The sequence below is a fragment of the Protopterus annectens genome, chromosome 17.part0 (genome assembly GCF_019279795.1).
Source record: "Protopterus annectens isolate FY-2018-M chromosome 17.part0, PAN1.0, whole genome shotgun sequence".
Lineage (NCBI taxonomy): Eukaryota > Metazoa > Chordata > Ceratodontiformes > Protopteridae > Protopterus > Protopterus annectens.
In genome coordinates this window covers 481,467,997-481,488,770 of record NC_056751.1, presented here as the reverse complement: position 1 = coordinate 481,488,770, position 20,774 = coordinate 481,467,997, and the positions used below count along the sequence as shown (strand labels likewise).

At 36.1% G+C, this 20,774-nt stretch overlaps 1 protein-coding gene across 1 annotated transcript in view; it reads left to right on the top strand.

Annotated features, from left to right (window-relative positions):
- Window positions 1-20,554, top strand: part of LRRC4B (leucine rich repeat containing 4B) — a 1,817,755-nt gene extending 1,797,201 nt beyond the window's left edge. Inside the window, exon 6 of the mRNA XM_044059307.1 lies at window positions 12,952-20,554. Coding sequence (XP_043915242.1) covers window positions 13,004-14,929 — 1,926 coding nt within the window. The 5' untranslated portion in view covers window positions 12,952-13,003 and the 3' untranslated portion in view covers window positions 14,930-20,554. The remainder of the gene's footprint in view (window positions 1-12,951) is intronic.
- Window positions 20,555-20,774: the final 220 nt, after the last annotated feature.

The window sequence follows — 20,774 nt, the reverse complement described above, 5'->3', positions numbered from 1 at the left end:
AGTGCATGGGTGAAAGTCATTCAATTTGGTTGTGGAAATCCAAGGCCCTATTACAGTTCACATATATTATGCTGGGACGTGCTGAAATGGTTTAGCTTAACTGCTTAGACACAACATTATTTCCTTCTAAGGAACACTGCATCTGTGCGCTAAACAACCCCTTATCTAGATGTGTCACTGCTTGCCTGCGGATATTTTTTTAGTGCTTGCTTACATAAATCCAACTGAGATTGTTTTAAGATATAAGTTTACTTGGCCCATATAGTGCTGTATAGGTTTCTGTATGGAACTAGAGAGGTTACTCAGGTGTATTGATATTTAAATTATCCCTTCATCCACAGTGATTAGTGGCAACATACTCCAGTTGCTATCTAACTTTACATTCTGCGTCTTAATGAGTGTCCTTGATTATTTATTTATTTATTTATTTATTTATTTATTTATGTTCTGTGCAGTTGGGTGGGTGTTCGAAAGACATGCGTAAATGGGCGTGCCTTCATTGAAGGTTGAACATCGAGCTGGCACCTCGGCATTTGTGAAAATCTGCTGCCAATCATTAGCGGAACGCAGTTCTGCTGCGGCAACCCCTAATCGGGAAAAGCCGAAAGACAACAACAACATTTTCTGTATGTCCTTTTGCTGGCTGTGAAGGGATGTGATGGGGGTATGGCGGTGTCAGGTTGAGGTTAGGGGAGGCAGGGTGGTGTAGCGGCTGTGCAGTTCAGGAACAAGGTAGGCCCTTGACAGCATCTAATGATATTTAAGAGGCTTTGCTTTATGAGTCTGCAGAGGACTTACAGTTTTCTTTATTTTGCAGATGGGAATCAGTCAGTGGACTGAATGAAATGGATTTGGAATGTGATGGATTCTGCTGGGGAGGACATTCCTGCTGCTGGACTGGTACACGATGAAGTCACAGATGGATGAGTGCAGAGTGGACATCAGTCAGTGGCTGGAAGGTGATGGATTTTGTGGGGCTGTATATGCCAGTCACTGGAGTGGTGTATGATGAGGTTGCATGTAATCCTACATTTTGGGTGCTCATTAAGGCATCTCAGACTTTATGCAGTTTGGGAGTAGTATGGAGTAGTATGGAGGCAAGTGAGGATCAGGTATGTCAGGGGGGAGGGCAGTTCAGTGCCAGGAGGTTTTGGGTCAGGAGACATAAATTGGGGTGGTTGGTATGTGGCTTGCTGGATGGTAGTATGCTTTGGGGGGAGGTGTTGAATATTTGAAGTTTCAATTTAATCTGATGGAAGAGGTTCAGCAGGAGTTTTTGGGGATGAAGATTCATTTAATCCGTTTACTACAGCAGTGATATGGGTTGTGTTAGATGTGGTGGGTTAAGTTGATGTTGGGTTAAAGGATTGCTGCAAGACTTTGTGGCACCTTTTTAAAAGGAAAGCTTAGGATATGGCTTTGCCAGATTGGTTTAATTTGTGTTACAGGAGTTTGAGGCACCTGTTATATGGAAGGCTTAGGGATTGACAAGATAGGTTTTTTTGTGGATTGACACTGGAAATTGGAGGTTTATTAGGCTATAATCCATGTGTAATTCTTTTTATGGATGTTTTAAAGCCATTCTGAGGGTGGTTTGCTGATCAACAAATGTTATGATGGTCATTTAAATGTTTTCTTGTTTATAATGGATAGACGGTTTGATAGCAGGATTGCTATTAAATTGAAGTTGGAAATGAAAGCTTATTTCGATCATTATTATACAAATTGGGTGATATATTGGAGTTGCAGTTAGGCTTGTTGGTATGAAACTGTCCTTGCGTTGTTTTGCATGGCATTGAGTTTAGTGTTCGGGTGGTGCATTTGGCAGATAATGACCTGGGAATCATTAAGAAGCTAATGTTGGTAGTTAGGATAAGTGAGGATTTAGTTAATATACAGAGGTTATGCAAGTCACAGTTATTATTTTACCATTTAAGGGGGATCAGTGGTTTAATATCAGCCTTTTAGGCAATTGGCTGCTTTAGGTATTTATATGATAAGACTCTGGGAGGTGATGACAGGGATCCAGTTTGTTCTAGAGAGGATGGAGTACACTGAATGATGATTGGTTTTTCTCTTGTGCATTTAGGTTGCAGAAAGTTTTAGTAGGAGTGAGGAGGAACAGCCTGGTCAGGCTGATGATGGAGAAGAGGATCAGGTTTGCCCTCTTCTGTTTCCCCTCTTATGTTGGATTTTGGGAAAGAAAAGTGAGAAGTTGGATGCTGCTTCATAAACTAAGCAAGCGGATGTAAGGATGCTGCTTATTTGGTTGGATGTGTAATTCAATAAATGACAAATGAAGTGAGTGGTGGGATTCTGCTTCATAAATAAAGTAAGCGAGGGGAGATATGGATGCTACTTACTGGGTCAGGATGAGCAAGGTCACTCTGTCCTGATTAAAATTATATGGATGTTTTATGTTCTGATTAGAATCAGCTATACTATGTTTCAGTTGTAATTAATAAATATTGGTTAACAAAGTTATGTTTATGGAAGTTTAATAAAGATCATCAAACATCATTCGGTGTGATGTGTTTATTGAAGTAGACAAGGACAAATGCAGTAGAGAGTTCATCCACAATAGTGCTGATAACTGTAACAGAGACAGTTTAGTGTGATTAAAAATGTCCAGTTATCTAGTTCGGTCAAGCAGTTACATACCATACTTCTCAACTGTCCAGAATTTGCAGAATGTCCAGATTATTCCCTTATATTTTAGGCCTGTTCCTCATAAAATTTGTAGTTTCATGCTGATCATGCAAATACTGATATTCTAGCAACTTTTAAAGTTTATAAGAGCAATATTTAAAATCTGCCATTATTGGTTTAGACTTTGCCTAGATTTCTTGTGCTACAAAGCTACGCAGTATGTTACATACTCGTAGATAGTAAATGCAAGAGTAATTCTAGCAAACATACATTTGACACCCACATCAGCAGTTATTGATACAAAGGGGGAGTAAAGTGATTTAGAGTTAGATTTCTGTCAAGTGTTGTCAATGTAGTTGTGCTAGGAAGAGGTTTTCTTGTTTCTGGTAATGCAGCTCATGCAGAACAAAATTATTCTGCTCCAAAGGCGGCAACCATCAGTGATATGGATAGGGTTGCCACCATCTCAAATGCACAAAGTGAAACATTTTTTGTAGTATGTGAGATTTTGCAGGAAAAAACATACTCACAACCAGTGCAAAGGACAGAAGTTCACTTTTTTGCCAAAATAAAAGCTTATTCTTGTATTATTTGAGATGCTTATGCTATCTCATATAATATGTATATGTTCCAGATACAAAATAACTGTTTTATGCAACTATTAAACAGAAGTTAAAAAATACAGTTTGTCATAAAATCTCAGGACATTTACCATTTTTTAAGTTTTTTCATAAGACACAACTACCCAAAGTGGGACTGTCCCTCACAAGGGGGGATAGGTGGTAACCATAGATATGGGAATCTAGAAACATTCTGTATGATTTTCTCCTTGCTATGTTTGACAGTATCACTTGTCTGAAGATAATGTTTCAGTGGCCTTATATTTTTCTGGTGATTTTATTTTCTTGAAGAGATCTTCATATGCTTCCCTTGGCCGTACACTCCATTTGCAGTTTTGAATCCAACTGCAGTTTAGGATCAATACATTACAACACTCGAGACTTCAGACATTCTTTAAGTATTCCATATGTAGTCTATGAAGCCTCTACTCAATGCTTTTTGCTTCTCTTCCTCTTTTGTAAACTTTCTAATCAACATTTTAAGTTTTTTTTTTTTTTGGTCAGCATGTTTGAAAGTTTGATACTTAGCAGCAGTATAAACCAGCTATTGTTTCCTATTTTGCATTCCACATGACTTTCTCATATCTACATTTGTATTGTCTCCTTATTCCCAAAGCTGTTATCAGCCCTTCCTTGTTTTAAGAAGATTTAATTTTAATTTTAACTCATATTGTCTTGGTGAATAAGAAGATAAGTATTTCATTCATAATTCAAAACAGCATCTTCAGTGTTGTCGGTGATACACTTCCAAAGCATTAATTGCATTCAATGCAACTATCCATAAAATAAACAACCTTCATATATACTTATAATGTTACATAAAATTATTTTTTGATATATATTTATAATGTTACATAAACATTAGTTTCACTTTAAAAACAAAGCCTGTGTTACCTAGCACTTTAATGCATACATGTAAAGTGCCATAACTCTTATTTGCATTTTATTGCTTTTAGCCAATTCTGTTACCGTGATAGACTTTCTTATATCTATTATTTGTATGCGATCTTATAGCTTTAAAAGCTGAAATTTGATTTTATTTTCTGTTTTAGCTATTTGATCAAATATGTTTTTACTGTAGAAAAATATATCACTGACTGTTTACAAAAACAAAGACGCCAGTATGTTTAAGCAATATTCTGTAATATGCTTCCAGATATCTGTTATTGTGTAAAACTACATAAGGTTTCTGTGATATTTCATACATATTGGCACATTTTCAAAAACATCATCTCTGTGCTATATACTCTTCCTGGTTTGATTCAACAATCTCTCATAAATCTCAGTAGGTCATGGCTGATTTAATTTAATAATGCATAATGCAATAATCAAGCACATAAGCTAGAGTTCATAGCAAAGTCATCATGTGCCCCAGGTAAAATCTAAGTCTAGATGTGCAGCTGAGAGCCTAGTTTCCAAGAAAGCCCAAAGATTCAAAGCTGTTTCATGCAATACAATACTGTTCCACCTAAAACGTTTAATCACTGAATGTGAATATGATTAAATCATAGAAGTGCTCAGTAATGAGAATGAAATCCATGATAAATTAGCAAGCTTTCAAAATGAAACCATTTAATTGGCTGAATGATTTTTATGTGTTGTGCTTTCCAGATCAGAAAGCGTGCTCAATCACGTAACCCTTGAAAACTGGATATGTCACCTGCTTGTATAAAAAAGAACACTTCCAATTCCAAATTATGATTTTAGATAAAAGTAGGTCAGACACTATATTTTGATGTGAAATCCAATAAACTCATTGAATATCTAGGCAAGAATCTTTACGAAACAATGAAGCATTTGCAGAATTATTTAGTACATTACAAGTCACACCTTCTCCATTTGACAAAGTTAATCCATTTAAAAGAAATAATTGTAATGATTATGGTAAAAAGTGTAGAATATCTCATTTCTGTTAGATTCTTCTATATACTAGTTAGGATAGCAGTGTTCCTTTTAATAGGATTTACAATAATTTGGACATATTATTCTACACAGAAAGTAGTTAAGCAATAGACCTCAATATGACCAGTGCTTGCAGAATACAAGCTCAGTAGACTGATGCAGGAGACTGTCTGGGAATATGATACCAGCAGAACGCTTTATATCATAAGCTGTACTCTTATTTCAGATCAGTGTTCTTCATTTTATATTTCTTATAAATTGAGAAAAAAAGAGAAACTAAGTTAGCTTATTTTTTAGCTAAGTGCCATGAATTGGAGTAACACTTTATGGCAAATATGTGCAACCAAGCAGCCAATTAGTAATTCACAAGCTATTCTAGCAGTCCTGAGTACCATCCTATTTAATACAAAATGTACCTCTTTTGCACTGCTTCATAAAACTGTTTGTACTATAAATTTTGAAAATATAAGGAAATGGCACTGCCTTGTCCATTTTGTAGCTAGAAGGAGGAGCTGTTATGTGCATGTCTTCTCACCTTAACTCATTTGAATCCCTGTATGGTAATTTCAGCCTTTGAGGAAAGCTGATTCAGCTAAGTGTGGCATAACAACTGCTTGTATTCAAACAGATAGGGAGAGACCATGGGAAGAAAGAATATGTCACTTATCAAAAAGTGTGACCGTGTCCCCCCTCTCATCAATCCATTTCCTGTAAAGAAGCATTATCTTTAACACTTCTTTCATCTACAGTTAATGTAACTTTATTGTCTAGCCAAGCAGAAGTAGTAGTCAAATGTTTGTCAAAGTTAGCAGAATTAGACAAAACTTTAAAAATGTTCTATAAACTACTTATATCATCCTGTCAGCTTTATAGACAGTAGGGAGGATTAATCACTTTGGGCTCTTTATTCACTGAGATGTTAGTAAAAATGAACGCAGGATAGAAATAAATTATTACAGACATGCTTTGTTTAATATTGGTATATAGGTAAGTACTAGACTAGGCTATTTTAAGCCTAGCTCAATTCCATTTCAGTGGAGAGAATCAAACCCTGTACTTTATGACTGTAAGGTAAACACATTAACTACAATACCAACCCCCCCCCCCGGAAACTCTGGTGTGATCTGAACCCACAATACCATTTTACTGGAAGTCCAATAATTTATTCTATCATCATTTCTTTATTAGCATACCATTTTTGGACTTTCACTCTAACAGAATTCAAAACCACAAACGTGGATATCCTCAATGCATTTCATCATCTCATGCATGTTAATGAGGTCAAATGATCGACACATATAAGCAACAATCAGTTGTCGATCTTAATATTGACAATTGCTATGTAAAGACATGCTGCATTTCTTTGCCCTGCTGACGATCTTCTGAACCACTGTTCTCTTGACTGTCAACATACCGACTGCCGCTCCTACCATGTTCGAAGAGGAGCAAGTCATCTGATTTTCAAGATTTTGATTGTAAATCCCTGGTTTCATGGTATGTAATCTGTATTAATGTCTGGGCTAAATTCCAGTTAGGTTACTTAATTAAGAAAGGTATACTGGATGAAGTCTGTGTTTAATCACATACAGTTCTTCAAATGCCAGACATTTCAATCTACATCACCAGATGTTATGCTATGTTTCCTATCAGCCCATTTATGACTTCTCTACTAGCATGTTGAACTTTTCCAGGCAGTCTCCACTGACAATTGAACTTGACACTGCATTGTTAGGTTAAACTATAAAGGTTCATATGTAAGTATTGTGAACTATTTTAAGCCTAGACAATTTCCTGTTTGGTGTTAGCTTGGCCATAAACATTCCTCTGATGAGAATAACTGGGGTCATACCATACATAATTTAAGGGGACTCATGCATGGGAAAAATCATTTAAGAGCTGCCTGTAGCTATTAGTACTACAGGGGGCAGCCCTGAGGTAAGTCTTGTGTTTGCCATCCATAGATCTAAGTTGCACCTGAATAAGCACAGGGATGGGAGTTTTGTTTTATTTGGATGGGGAGTTTTATATTATGTTTTGTGATGATATGACCTGCTTCTTATTGGGAAGCAATTAGGTTAAAAACCAGGACCTCCAAATCAGAGGTCATTCTGTTCTGCTTAAAAAAAGTGGTTTGTTCTCTGAAGACTGGGGGAGCTGATGTAGCCGGAAGAGCTGAAGTGTGTCTTGGCATCCCATTTATGTGTGAATGTAGTAGTAGTGTGTGGCTGGCTGGTGGTGGTTGCAGTAGTGGCAGTACTGTAGGTGTTGTATTATACTGTAGTGCTGAAGTTACAGTGGAGTTGCAGGATGAAGTGCTCAGTTTGCTGTTCACTCTGTCTCAGTCTTCACCTTTGGTTCTGTGCTTTGGGTAATGACTAAAAGGATAAGATTTGAAATATAAGTGGCAGAAAAGAGATGCCTTTGCAGTACATCTGGCTCATTCAGCATGCCAGCATGAGGAATTCAGCAACTTGCAAGGTTCCAAAAATAAAGCTTTACTTGTCTTTGTTGAGATGCTTAACTGACATGGTTAAGACACCTACCTTAATAGCTCCTGGGTGCCTGCCACAGGAGGTGAAGCAGGCAAAACGCATGTGTTGGAGGACCTTGGAATGCACTCAGGATATACTGAAGGGATTATATAATTCACTTTGTCTGAAAATACCTAAGGATCATACAGGATGTAGTAAGGACAGTTGCTAGAATATGGATGTCTGCTGTACCTTTCTCATTTTGCTTCCACTGCATTCCAGGTTCTTTAGAAAATAAATGGATTGATAGGAGATGGATTGATAATATGTCAATATTGTATTATAACAAGGTTCTTTCCATTAAAACTGCATACAGTCAGACTGAAATTGTGTTTTACTGTACTTTTCTGGGGCAGGACATGCAGGTATACGTGCTAATTATCTCTCCGAGTAGCATTTGCTACAGATAATGGCAAGGTTTTATATTTTGTTATTATGAGCTAAGTGCCATTGGAACAGTGCTAAGAAGAGCCACACAGACATTTCAAGTGAAATGTCTTCACTTACAGCTTTTCTGAGTCCAAGACTGGTACAATTTGTCAGTCATATGACCTCAGTTCTGCTTAGATTGCCTAACAAACAGCAGAGCTTTGCTGAGAGAGAGATGTTACCACTTATTGCTAATGCCAAATTAGATTCCCAGTTACTACAGATACTTGAGAGATGTCGGGCCTGATGTTATTAAACTGTACTCTGACTGCATATTTTTACAGCTGTGTGTTTCTTCAGATTTTTTTCCTGTTTGGGATATAACTCTGTTATTTTTTGGTTGAGATACCATCTTGGACATCTTCCTCTCTGTTTCCACTGTCTGAATTCTCTCACTAGCTTTGCTCTTCCTTCACCTTTTTCAATAAATTTAGTACGCTTCTGAGATTAGCATATTGGGATTGTAAAATGCTTTCCATGGTGTGAACAGAATGAACATAAAGCCATGCATTTTAACATTAAAGCTCTGCATTGTGTGACTGATTTCAATTTTAAAACTGTCTGCAAAAACTTGAGTTAAAAAAAAAAAAATCTCAGATGAATGTAATACATAGATGACAAGAGTGTGGCCAATTAGCCTTCAAGAAGCTATTTTCATTTCTTGAGTGTGCAGGTTAGGATATACTACTAGTGATAACACATAAATTACTAGCATGTATCTTGAAGTGTTATCTGTGCATCATTAAAGTTTTTAACAAAGGCTATTTTTGAAATAAATGCACTTGTTTCATTATAATCACCAGTGGGATAATTTAGAAAAAGAGAGATTTCTCATTTTATAAGTTTCATGTCTCACATTAAATAATCTAGTAACATGGTCAGAGTGTGGGAGTAAAGGCAATGCAGTGACACATGTCATTTGATAGCAAAGGACCACTCTACCTCGTGATGCAGCACTCACTTGCTATGTTTCTTCAAGTTTCTTTCTGTCAAGTTGTCGTTTTGCTAATGAACCCATTTTACTGCATGGTCTGTTTATTGAATTTTCAGAATAAGCTTATATTGTTTTGTTGGAGGAAGAGTGTTGATCCGTGGAAGAAGTGAAAAAGATACTCCAATACTCTCTAGCCTCATTACCCCTTACAAAAATCTTAAAAACATACGATCATCAAATAAACTATTTGTACAAGTAAATCCAACAACTTGGCAGGAGAATCTCTGTTCTCTAACACTGTAGGGAAGAAAGTGGAACCAACTTCCCACTGAACTTTTATCACTGTCTTCAATAACACTTTTCAAACATAAACTGAAACTATATCTTAGAACACATTGGTTATGCCCCTGTACTAACCGTGACTAGCTCACCTACCTTAGAACACATTGCTTATGCCCCTGTACTAACCCTGACTAGCTCACCTACCTTAGAACACATTGGTTATGTCCCTGTTCTAACCCTGACTAGCTCACCTACCTTAGGACACATTGGTTATGCCCCTGTACTAACCCTGACTAGCTCACCTACCTTAGAACACATTGGTTATGCCCCTGTACTAACCCTGACTAGCTCACCTACCTTAGAACACATTGGTTATGCCCCTGTACTAACCCTGACTAGCTCACCATCTTTTTATTGCTAGTTACTGCTCTCCTTTTACTCTTCTGTGCTAACTCCAGTCTTCTCCTTAAATAACCAACGAGACCATGATCTTGTAATTTAAGCTAATGTATATAGAAACATCATTTTAATGCATCAAATTTTATTTTTTTTTTTAGTGTTCGTGTTAAGATTGTTAAAACATATGATATTTTACTAGGATCCTCTGTTATATTCTTGTACTGTAGTAACATTTCTTGTAATTGTGTGTGTTAGTTGCTTATCTCCCTGAGCCTCTACTGAAAATGGACATGTTAGACTAGCCCGGTCAACAAATGTAAAATAAATAAATAAATAAAATAAATATAAAACATATTATCTCATTTCTTTCTAGGCATGTGCTCTTAGTGAATGCATGCACAAATAATGGCTAAAGGGGTGCAAAGCACTTTCCCCACCTTGTAGAAACTATGAGTGACACTTTCATATTACTCTTGCTTATAAAAACAACTTAGAATTAGTTCTCTTATGTATAAAAACTGCAGTAGCTGCATCTAAGGTCATTATCACTGCATGCAATAGATTGTCACACTTCTCCACAATAGCACACAAAATCCTTGCATTTGCAATGATTTTATTGTATGAGATTTAAATCATTCAGATAATGGATAGGGTAACTACCATATTACTAACAAATGCTATTAAACATTACTGAACTTAACAAGTTAAAATAATTTCGAAAATAACTTTTTCTAGCTGAATAAAGGAGAACAGCCTAAAATATATTTTGTTACTATGGACAGCTCATCTCTGTGATACAAATGCTGCTGAGGCCTCATCCATACTAATATCATCATATCAAAACAGTGTGTGCATGTGTGTGTGATCAGCAAAATAATGAGACACAAAGCTTGAACAAGGAAACAACGACAGGATATCCATTAGAACTGAACTCCTATCATGTGGGATTGCAGCACAGCATGGATTAGGGTAATACTCTTTTTCCCACACTGGTGCAGTCTCACAGTTGGAATATATTATTAGCAGGAGAGTGTGTCTGTGTGTGTGTGTGGGGGTTGTCCCACTGCAAAATGCAAGTGCTTTCTGAGGTGTTTTTTTTTTTTTTTTTTGATGGTGTGCATCCATTCTTCTCACTGTTTCATTATTCAGGCATTTTGGCTTGATATTTTCCTGATTGCTCATTTAAAAGTTTGAGTATATAGAAGTCAGGAGCCCATAGTTAGATAGATATAGATATATACATATATATGGGTGCAGTTCATGAGTGAAAATTCAGAATATCAAACTTACTTTTCCAGCTTAACTGAAGAAATTCTACTAGTGTCAGCTGCTGTATGCAAAATTGTGAAAAAAAGGGACTAACGATTTGCCCTTTCCACACTGTTGTATAATCTCAAAGTTAGTACATATAATTATCAGGGTGACTGAGGGGGTACAAGGGGGCTTCCATAATTACAAAAAATAGTATTTTATGTTTTCTTTTTCTTGTGGGTTAGTAGTTTTATATTGATCTTTCTTCTTTGTTGTATTAACTGTCCATTGTCTATGCATATATGTAGTCATTACAACTCCTACATTAAGGTAGAAACCAATATGAAATATGCATCATCTGGCAGTATTAAATTTAACAGGATAAAGACTTGCTGTCAGATTACTTTATATATTCCCTTTTGGATGAAAGTGTTAGCACTGCAGTCTTTGTTCCAATGCCTCTCACTGAGGGGGGGGGGGGGATTCACTATCATACCTTCATGTAAATATTTATATATATTTATATATATATATATATATATATATATATATATATATATATATATATATATATATATATATACACATATATACACATATGCAGATATATACACACACACACACACACACACACACACACACACACATTGACTACAAGATCAAAAACCATGACTACTGTGCAATATCCTACCAAATATATTGTAATTGTCTACAGCCCAGTCAATCACAAGACTGGTCTATTAACTGCAAGGCTGACCAAAATGAACACTCTAAAAACAGACTGACTAAATGCATGGTGGGCCAACTGAAATGTGTGTGTGTGTGTGTGTGTGTGTGTGTGTGTGTGTGTGTGTGTGTGTGTGTGTGTGTGTGTGTGTGTGTGTGTGTGTGTGTGTGTATGTGTGTGTGTGTGTGTGTGTGTGTGTGTGTGTGTGTGTGTGTGTGTGTGTGTGTGTGTGTGTGTGTGTGTGTGTGTGTGTGTGTGTGTGTGTGTGTGTGTGTGTGTGTGTGTGTGTGTGTGTGTGTGTGTGTGTGTGTGTGTGTGTGTGTGTATATATATGTGTGTGTGTGTGTGTGTGTGTGTGTGTGTGTGTGTGTGTGTGTGTGTGTGTGTGTGTGTGTGTGTGTGTGTGTGTGTGTGTGTGTGTGTGTGTGTGTGTGTGTGTGTGTGTGTGTATATGTGTGTGTGTGTGTGTGTGTGTGTGTGTGTGTGTGTGTGTGTGTGTGTGTGTGTGTGTGTGTGTGTAACTGGATAGATGGCTTAAAATATTGAAGCTTATTTGCTGATTTAGTTGTCAAAGAACATGGTAATATGGAAATGAGTGAGAATGTTTCAGATGAACTGCAATTTTAAATTGAAGATAAATTCATTGAATTTTTGACTTATATCTTCTGTAATGATCTGCTGCTGGCTCAATAACTCTTCACACAACACAAAGGAATTATTTGTGCTGAGTGTGCTAAAGGCCTAAACATGATTCACTATACCATAGTTACATATAGAAAGATTGTCCATGTGGACAAAAATTTATAGTGGTATTTCTCATTGTGGTGCATGTTTAACTGATGATATGACCAAAAAAGTCTGGCTCAAATGTGAAGTATTCATCTGACAAGTGGTCCTTTACAAAAGGGTCAGACATAGCTCCAGAGTTTCCTTCTTAAGTAAGTGGTTGCAGAAAAGGCCATCAAGTATACTTATGAGTGATAAAGACGTCTTTGATACTGTTGTCTGTAAACAAATGCTGTAGATTTAGTCAAATACATTTTCAGGATTTGAGCAATGAATAATCTTGTTTTTTTAACAAGTTTTAATATTTTACATATGAAAGTCATTATGAAGATGTAATATTTCACATAATACAAAACCATTTTAGTTTTTTTTCAGTGTAGTAAAATTTGGAAAGTGGGGCTTTTACACAGCTGTTCTAATACTACTACTTTTTTTTTCTAGGTGAAGAACAGCATTGTGAACTTCTCATCGAAGAATTATTACTAAAGCATGAATGTTGAACATGATGATAGGTCTTCAAACCCAAAGGATGCTGGGGCTCAAACTCTATAGAATGATCTGGAGTCAAGTTTTTTTGATCTTATGGGTGTCTTTGCCAGATGTAGGTTTGGCCTCACCCCCATTTTGTCCAGAGGTTTGCTCATGCAGCAATCAAGCAAGTCGAGTCATCTGTACTCGTAGAGACCTAGTGGATGTACCAGAAAGTATTTCTGTAAATACACGTTACTTGAATTTGCAAGAAAACCTTATTCAAGTAATTAAAACAGACACTTTCAAGCATCTGAGGCATTTAGAGATTTTACAGTTAAGCAAAAACTTAATTCGCAAGATTGAGGTGGGGGCATTCAATGGACTCCCAAATCTGAACACTCTAGAGCTATTTGATAATCGTTTGACTACTGTCCCCACCCAAGCATTTGAATATCTATCAAAATTGAGAGAACTTTGGTTAAGAAACAATCCCATTGAAAGCATTCCTTCATATGCTTTTAACAGGGTTCCATCACTAAGGCGATTAGACTTAGGAGAACTAAAGAAGCTTGAATATATCTCAGAAGCTGCCTTTGAGGGTTTAATAAACCTGAGATATTTAAATCTGGGAATGTGCAATTTGAAGGATATCCCAAACCTCACAGCTTTGGTCAGACTAGAAGAGTTAGAATTATCTGGTAACCGACTGGAGATAATAAGGCCTGGTGCATTTCAAGGACTAGTTAGCCTTCGGAGGCTATGGCTCATGCATGCTTTGGTTTCTGTAATAGAACGAAATGCTTTTGATGACCTGAAGTCCTTGGAAGAACTCAACCTTTCTCACAACAGCCTCATGTCCCTTCCACATGATCTATTCACACCTCTGCATCGACTAGAGAGAGTGCATTTGAACCATAATCCTTGGCACTGTAACTGTGATGTCCTCTGGCTGAGTTGGTGGCTGAAGGAAACTGTACCAAACAATACAACTTGTTGTGCTCGTTGTCATGCCCCACCAAATTTAAAGGGTCGATATATTGGAGAGCTTGACCAAAGTCACTTCACATGCTATGCTCCTGTCATTGTGGAACCTCCAACTGACCTGAATGTTACAGAAGGAATGGCTGCTGAATTAAAATGTCGAACAGGTACATCAATGACTTCTGTCAATTGGTTGACACCAAATGGCACTTTAATGACTCATGGTTCATACAGGGTAAGGATCTCAGTCCTGCATGATGGCACTCTGAATTTCACTAATGTTACTGTTCAGGACACTGGTCAATACACCTGTATGGTGAGTAACTCTGCAGGGAATACCACTGCCTCTGCAACTCTGAATGTCTCTGCTGTTGACTCGTCTATCAACAGCTACACATACTTCACAACAGTTACTGTAGAAACGACAGACATTTCACCTGAAGATCCAAAACCATCTGAAAATGAACCAAGTCCTACACCTCCTGTTGTAATAACTTATTCCACAACTTCCCTCATGCCACACAGCACTCGCTCAACAGAGAAGCCCTTCACTATTCCAATCACTGATGTTACAACAAATATAATGGCAGGCCTTGATGATGTAATGAAGACGACTAAGATTATCATTGGATGCTTTGTAGCCATAACTTTCATGGCTGCTGTCATGCTGATTGTGTTCTACAAACTTCGGAAGCAACATCAGCTGCACAAGCATCATGGACCAACCAGAACCATTGAAATTATTAATGTGGAAGATGAACTTCCTGCTACCAGTCCTGGAGATAACCACATGACCCTACCCGCCATAGAGCATGACCACTTAAATCACTATGCTGCTTACAAGGCTCATTACAACAATAACACAGGCACATTAAATTGTGCTAAAAACCCAATTCTCAATTCTGTCCATGAACCTTTGCTCTTTAAGAGCACCTCAAAAGAGAATGTACAGGAAACACAAATTTGACTCTGAAATCTGATGAGATGGCCACTTGTGGTATGTCTGTTAGCTCAGTTTACATTATATTTTCTCTCTCTCTTTCTCTCTCTCTCTAAAGTTCAAAACTCAGTGAAAATAGTGACTCGAGTCCACATTTTGATATTGCTTGGATGTTTCACTGTCCAACTACCTGTTGTGCTACTAAATTTTGCAGCTGTCTTTTTGTCAGAAATGAAAGCCTATTTTGTGCTACAGCTCTTTATGGCAAATTGCATTTCAGATATATTTTCATTAAAGAGTGGGGATACAAGCTACAATGAACTGTGTGAAAACTAATCATCAGATTATCAAGGCTGTACATCTATTTTTTTTAATTGCTAAATTGATTTTCTTGTAACTCTGCACAGTTGATTTTTGGGGACAGTTTCATCAATCACAATGCTCACTGCACCTAAAATATCACTGAATACAGGGTTTTATGTAACTTCGTCAACACAGAGAGGAAACGTATCCTGAACAGGCTTACTTAAGGCTGTCCTTGACACTTGTGCAGCTCAGTTTTTGAGCCCAAAAATGTATGCATATAAAGTCATATATGAATGCAACTGTCAACACATTTAATCCACAGTAACGTGCCAATGTTATTTTATTTCATGAATTAACTCTTTGAAAACATGTGGTTTAAAATATTTTTAAGCTGGTGGTTTGGGGGTATATGGAGTTTTTGAGAAGACTACAGCTGAAATAACAGTCTTATGTGGACTATCAGCTTGCAAGAGTATTTTTTTTCCTGTGGATTTATTTTCTCTGTAATGACTGCTATGGACTGAACACATTAGGAGAGAGGGTTCCTATTTTCATGGCGTATCATGGTGCATTAATGCATAATAGATTGTCGAGTTGCAGCTTGGAATGACTCATAGAGCCTATCCTGCTATAAGAAACTGGATGACAAGGTTAAATGATTTCAGGATAATTTTAGATGAGGCAACATGAATACCAACAAAATGGCAAAGCAAAAATGTAGTTCACCAGCTGGAAATTCTAATTGCTAAAATAATTCCTTTTTTTGTTAAAACAAAATGAACTTTATGAATTTAGGTTTGCCAATGTTTTATAAATGGCTGATTGTGTCTGTTTTTGTTCCTAACAATCATCATTAGTAGATTTGAATGAGATAGGAAACATTCACTGGAAAATTTGTAGCTATGATATTTCAGATTAATATTTTGGGAAACATTGAGCCAATTTCATTCATTCAGGTGTGCCAATATTCTTCTAAACTAAGATGTTTCTTCAGTCATGAAAGTAATACAGCTGTGATAAACTAAGTGCCATAATGATCAAAACTTTTTGTTTAATTTATCTCTTGTTTTTGAAATGATTTTATTTCTATGTTATTTCCATCTTAAATTACCAAGTAACTGAAAACTGAGCATGCTGGTTAGCTGAAAATGGTCACATGATACCTGGTTATCTGTTCTGCTTATTTTTATTTCATTGATAAGACCATTTGGAAGACAAAGTCAAAATTCAAGGTATGGTGTTATATTGTTCACCTATATGACATTGATGCATATAGGGTACATGTTCTGGAAATGTTTAATGTCTTTTATGTGACTGAAAGCATATGCGATATATCTTACCACTTATCACGGATAACACATATTTATGTTAAAAATGATGATGTTTTTCATTTATAAGAAGATCTCTGCCAACATGTAGCTTAATCCCTCTAAAAAACTTAGCAGTTATGTTATGCATTATAGAAAAAGACAATATAAAACAATTTTATTTTATTTATTTAATATTTTTTAACCATGTAGGTGAAGCTGTCCAAGGAACTTTTCAGACATGACCCAGGCCAGAAAGGCCAGACAATACAACTAAACATATAACATAATGAAGAACTATTTACATAGAAATTTATACAGGCATATGCACTAACAAAGATGTAGCTATAGCACTGCATTAAATTTTCATTAAGGAACAGATCATTTTAAATTTTTAGGTAGACACATTTCATTACTGGCAGAGCAAATTAGTCTGCAGGTCCATTGTGGTAGCAGAGTTGCAGAGCTTAAGAATCGACACTCATCAGGTAATGACTCAGTTTTGTGGAATATCCACACCTATCCTTCTGTAACAGATGTGGAAAGTATACGTATTTCAAAGAAAGATTTACTTTATTAATTCTACAGATATCTTGGTATCCTCCTTGTTCTAAATCAATTTCAGTATGCTTTTCTTCGCATGTCATCTGACTAAAATAAAACTGTTTGTGAAGCACACAAACTGAATCTTGGGCACAGGGAGGGATGGCTTGCATCACAGCATACATATTTTTATTAATTGTAATGCATATACAGATCAAATGCACAGTTCTGACCTAACCTGTCATCTATGGCTTAGCTTTAAAATGCATCGGGTCACGGAACATCATTTTTTTAACCATTTTTTTCTTTCCATAACTTAAGATTCATAGGCATGCTGTTTTTAAGACCACTGTCCTATAATGTAACTTGCCATGTCATGTTCATTAAGGTGCAACATAATCAGAATGGTTATATTTTTTGTGGGAGCTGCATCCTTTAGTATTAAGTGAGGGGACATTCAGAACTATAATTTTACAGCAACTGTTGACAAATCTCATATTCTATACGGTTTAACATCTGGCAATCTAAAAACAGTTAAATCTGATGATTTCTTTTATGTCAAATTTTATGAGATGTAATACTTTATAAGTTAAGCCTTTTAAAAGAATGAGGTGTCTCAGACTTTTTTCATTATTTATTGGGAGTATTATAGTTAAACCAGTCTCAAAAGGCTAATTGAAAAACTGAGAACTATCTAGTTGAGAACATTACATTTAAAACTATCTGATCTTTTCCATTTATTAATTTATTCATCTGCAATTATTCTGGTGAGAAAGTGCAAACAATACAACTGTGCCACATCTCAGATGTATGGATAAACATATTTTAGGAAATGACCATGTGCTTACAACACTGCAATCTGGGAAATGGCAATGCTGACATAAGATTGCTGGAAGATTTTAACCATTTAATTTTATCTACTTTAGATAACTATTTAGCAGCTAGGTGTAGTTTAAGAGTTTTCGTTTCCTTTTATCTTAGACTGCACTTTAAATCCACCTGATTGTTTTCTTCTTTTAATAAAGCTACCTACATAAATATTCTGTTTAACAATTCTCCAACTCTTGTTGAAGTTTTCTACTGTTCTAAAGATTACTTATTTTCATTTGCATCCCAAAGAACTGTTGTAGGTCAGTTGGCATTCCTTCAGTTTGCCCATAGTTGTATATGTTATGTATGAGAGAATGACCACATACAACATGTAGTTGCCTAATTCAATTATATGGATTACTGGAGATGAATTAATGAATGAATGACCACACAATTTAAAAGGCACTTTAGTATTAGAAAGTAATCATAGCAATACCACTTATCACATGAAATAATAAATGAATGAAATGGCTTTTTAACATATCACAAAACTGCAGGCAAACCCATAGGCCAATGAACATTAAACCAAAAGGAGATTATTTTATTGTTGCTATTTTATCAGAACTATCAGATGTATTCCATTGCTGAGAAGATATGATGGCTCTGGTTACCTTTGTTGTTGCACAAGAACATGTTGGGGAAATGATGGCAGAGCCATAGATCAAAGTTCTCTATTTACCTTTCCACATCACATAAATAAAAGGATGAGTCTGCAAATAGTGTAACTGAGGCTCATTCATAAAGTTTATGGGTTTACTCACCATGACAACTTAATGAATTTCTTAGTTCTTAAATTTCTTGCATATATCTTGATATTTTCAACCATCAAAAATATAATAAATCCAGGCTCAGAGGGGCAAAATAAGGTGATTTGTAATACTGTTTAAAAATGTACTAGTCACATCCAACTGGGAGGAATGTCTGATGTAGTATACATGTGAAGTTTACCACTGCTTGCTTTTGGGGATGGATTTTAGTAGCCGTCTATATACTGAGTGTGTTTGTTTTAATACTCTGTTCCATAATACTGTGCCAGCAGGATTACTAATCTTCCTTTTGGTTTTAGAAACCCCTGGGAAGAGGCTATGGGGCAGATCCAGAACATGATGCAAGGATTATATCTCTCAACTTGACTTGAAAAACCTGGGTGTTTGACAGGCTGAACAGAGAGAAACCTGGCTTTATTTTGCATAAAACATTATTTAAAACATGTGCCTAATTACATAATGTCACTGATTTTCATGGTACATAATGGAATTATTATATTTTTCACATTTATTAATGAATTCTTCTCTCTGCTTTTGGTCTCCACAAGGATACTTACTATACGTTTTGTAGTACAGAACTATAGCTACACACTCATGTTTGTAAAGTTTATTAAAAGTCATGACACTCTCCAGGTTTATAAGAACTGAAACACTAAGACAACATGCTTATAAAGTAAAAGTTAAAAACATCTGCCTCTTTTAATTCATGTGAATTTCACTGTTTTATTCAGCTTTGATGTATGGTGACCTTTGAAGCTGAACCATGAGATCTAGAAAAAATGTGAAGATTGTCTAAAAACTAATGTTACTTGTCACCAAATAGAAGACTCATGACAGAAATAATGTTTTCTTTCGTTTTTATTTTTCAAGGCTATTTCTTAGAAAGAAGGCATGCTTCATAGGAAATGGTAAAGGAATTATATAAGTATGAGATCCTTTTTTAATGCAATAACGATTAAAGGTATAGGTATGCTAGAAGTCATGTCATGTTCTGAATATAATTTCATTCCAGTGATGTGCAATATTAACAGAACATGAGTAATTTATATGTAAAATTGTTTCTAGCCTTTTTAAAAATATACATATATGTATGAGTGTGTGTGTGTGTTTATGGATGGCAGAATTAAAATCTCAAGTGTGTGTAATGTCAGCAGCTGTCTGGTTGACTGCATGTGGTTAAGGAACTGACTATCCCTGGGAAGGGAAATATTCCCTTTCCCTAGGGATTGTGTGATCCTGGAGTTAGTATATATAATTAACAGGGAATATGGGGTATGTGGCATGTAGCCCTCTACTTAGGGGTTATGGGTGGGGTTTGCCCCCATAAAAAAGCAATGTTTTCAAACATTTGAAATTCATGAGCTGAGGCTGTTTTACTTCTGTATTTTCAACTGTATGTGGTTGATATTTAGGCAGTCGACTTTGGGTGTTTTCGTTAATATGAACTACATATATATGTGTGTGTGTGTGTGTATGTATATATATATATATATATATATATATATATCCATATCAGATCCATGAAACCACACTTCCCCGATGACCAAATCATCGAGATTACATCCCCAACACCACACATCCCCGACAATTGTAAGTATAAGTATTACGGAATGGAATGTATTACTGTTTCAGCAATATAACTAAAAAACAAAAAGTAACATGTATAGCAGGGGGGCAAGCCCCCCCCTGCACCCCTCCACACCCCCCTTACTTAAATATACCAACTCCAAGATCATACCTCATTCCAGAAATGGGAATACATCCCATTCCCCACAACTCAACATTGTCAGTGATCTCCCACTGAGATGTGGTCTTGGTGATCTGGTCATCAGGGAAGTGTGGTTTCGTGAATCTGACAGTTTCCCATATATATATATATATATATATATATATATATATATATATATATACATGTGTGTGTGTGTGTGTGTGTGTGTGTATTATATATAAAAATAGCTATAGATATAGCTATATTAGTAATATCAGGATATAACAAGATTGAGCAAACAATTGACTAGAGGGGATGTTGACAAAGAAATGCATAATTAAATTGTAGAGTACATATAATGATAATGCTTT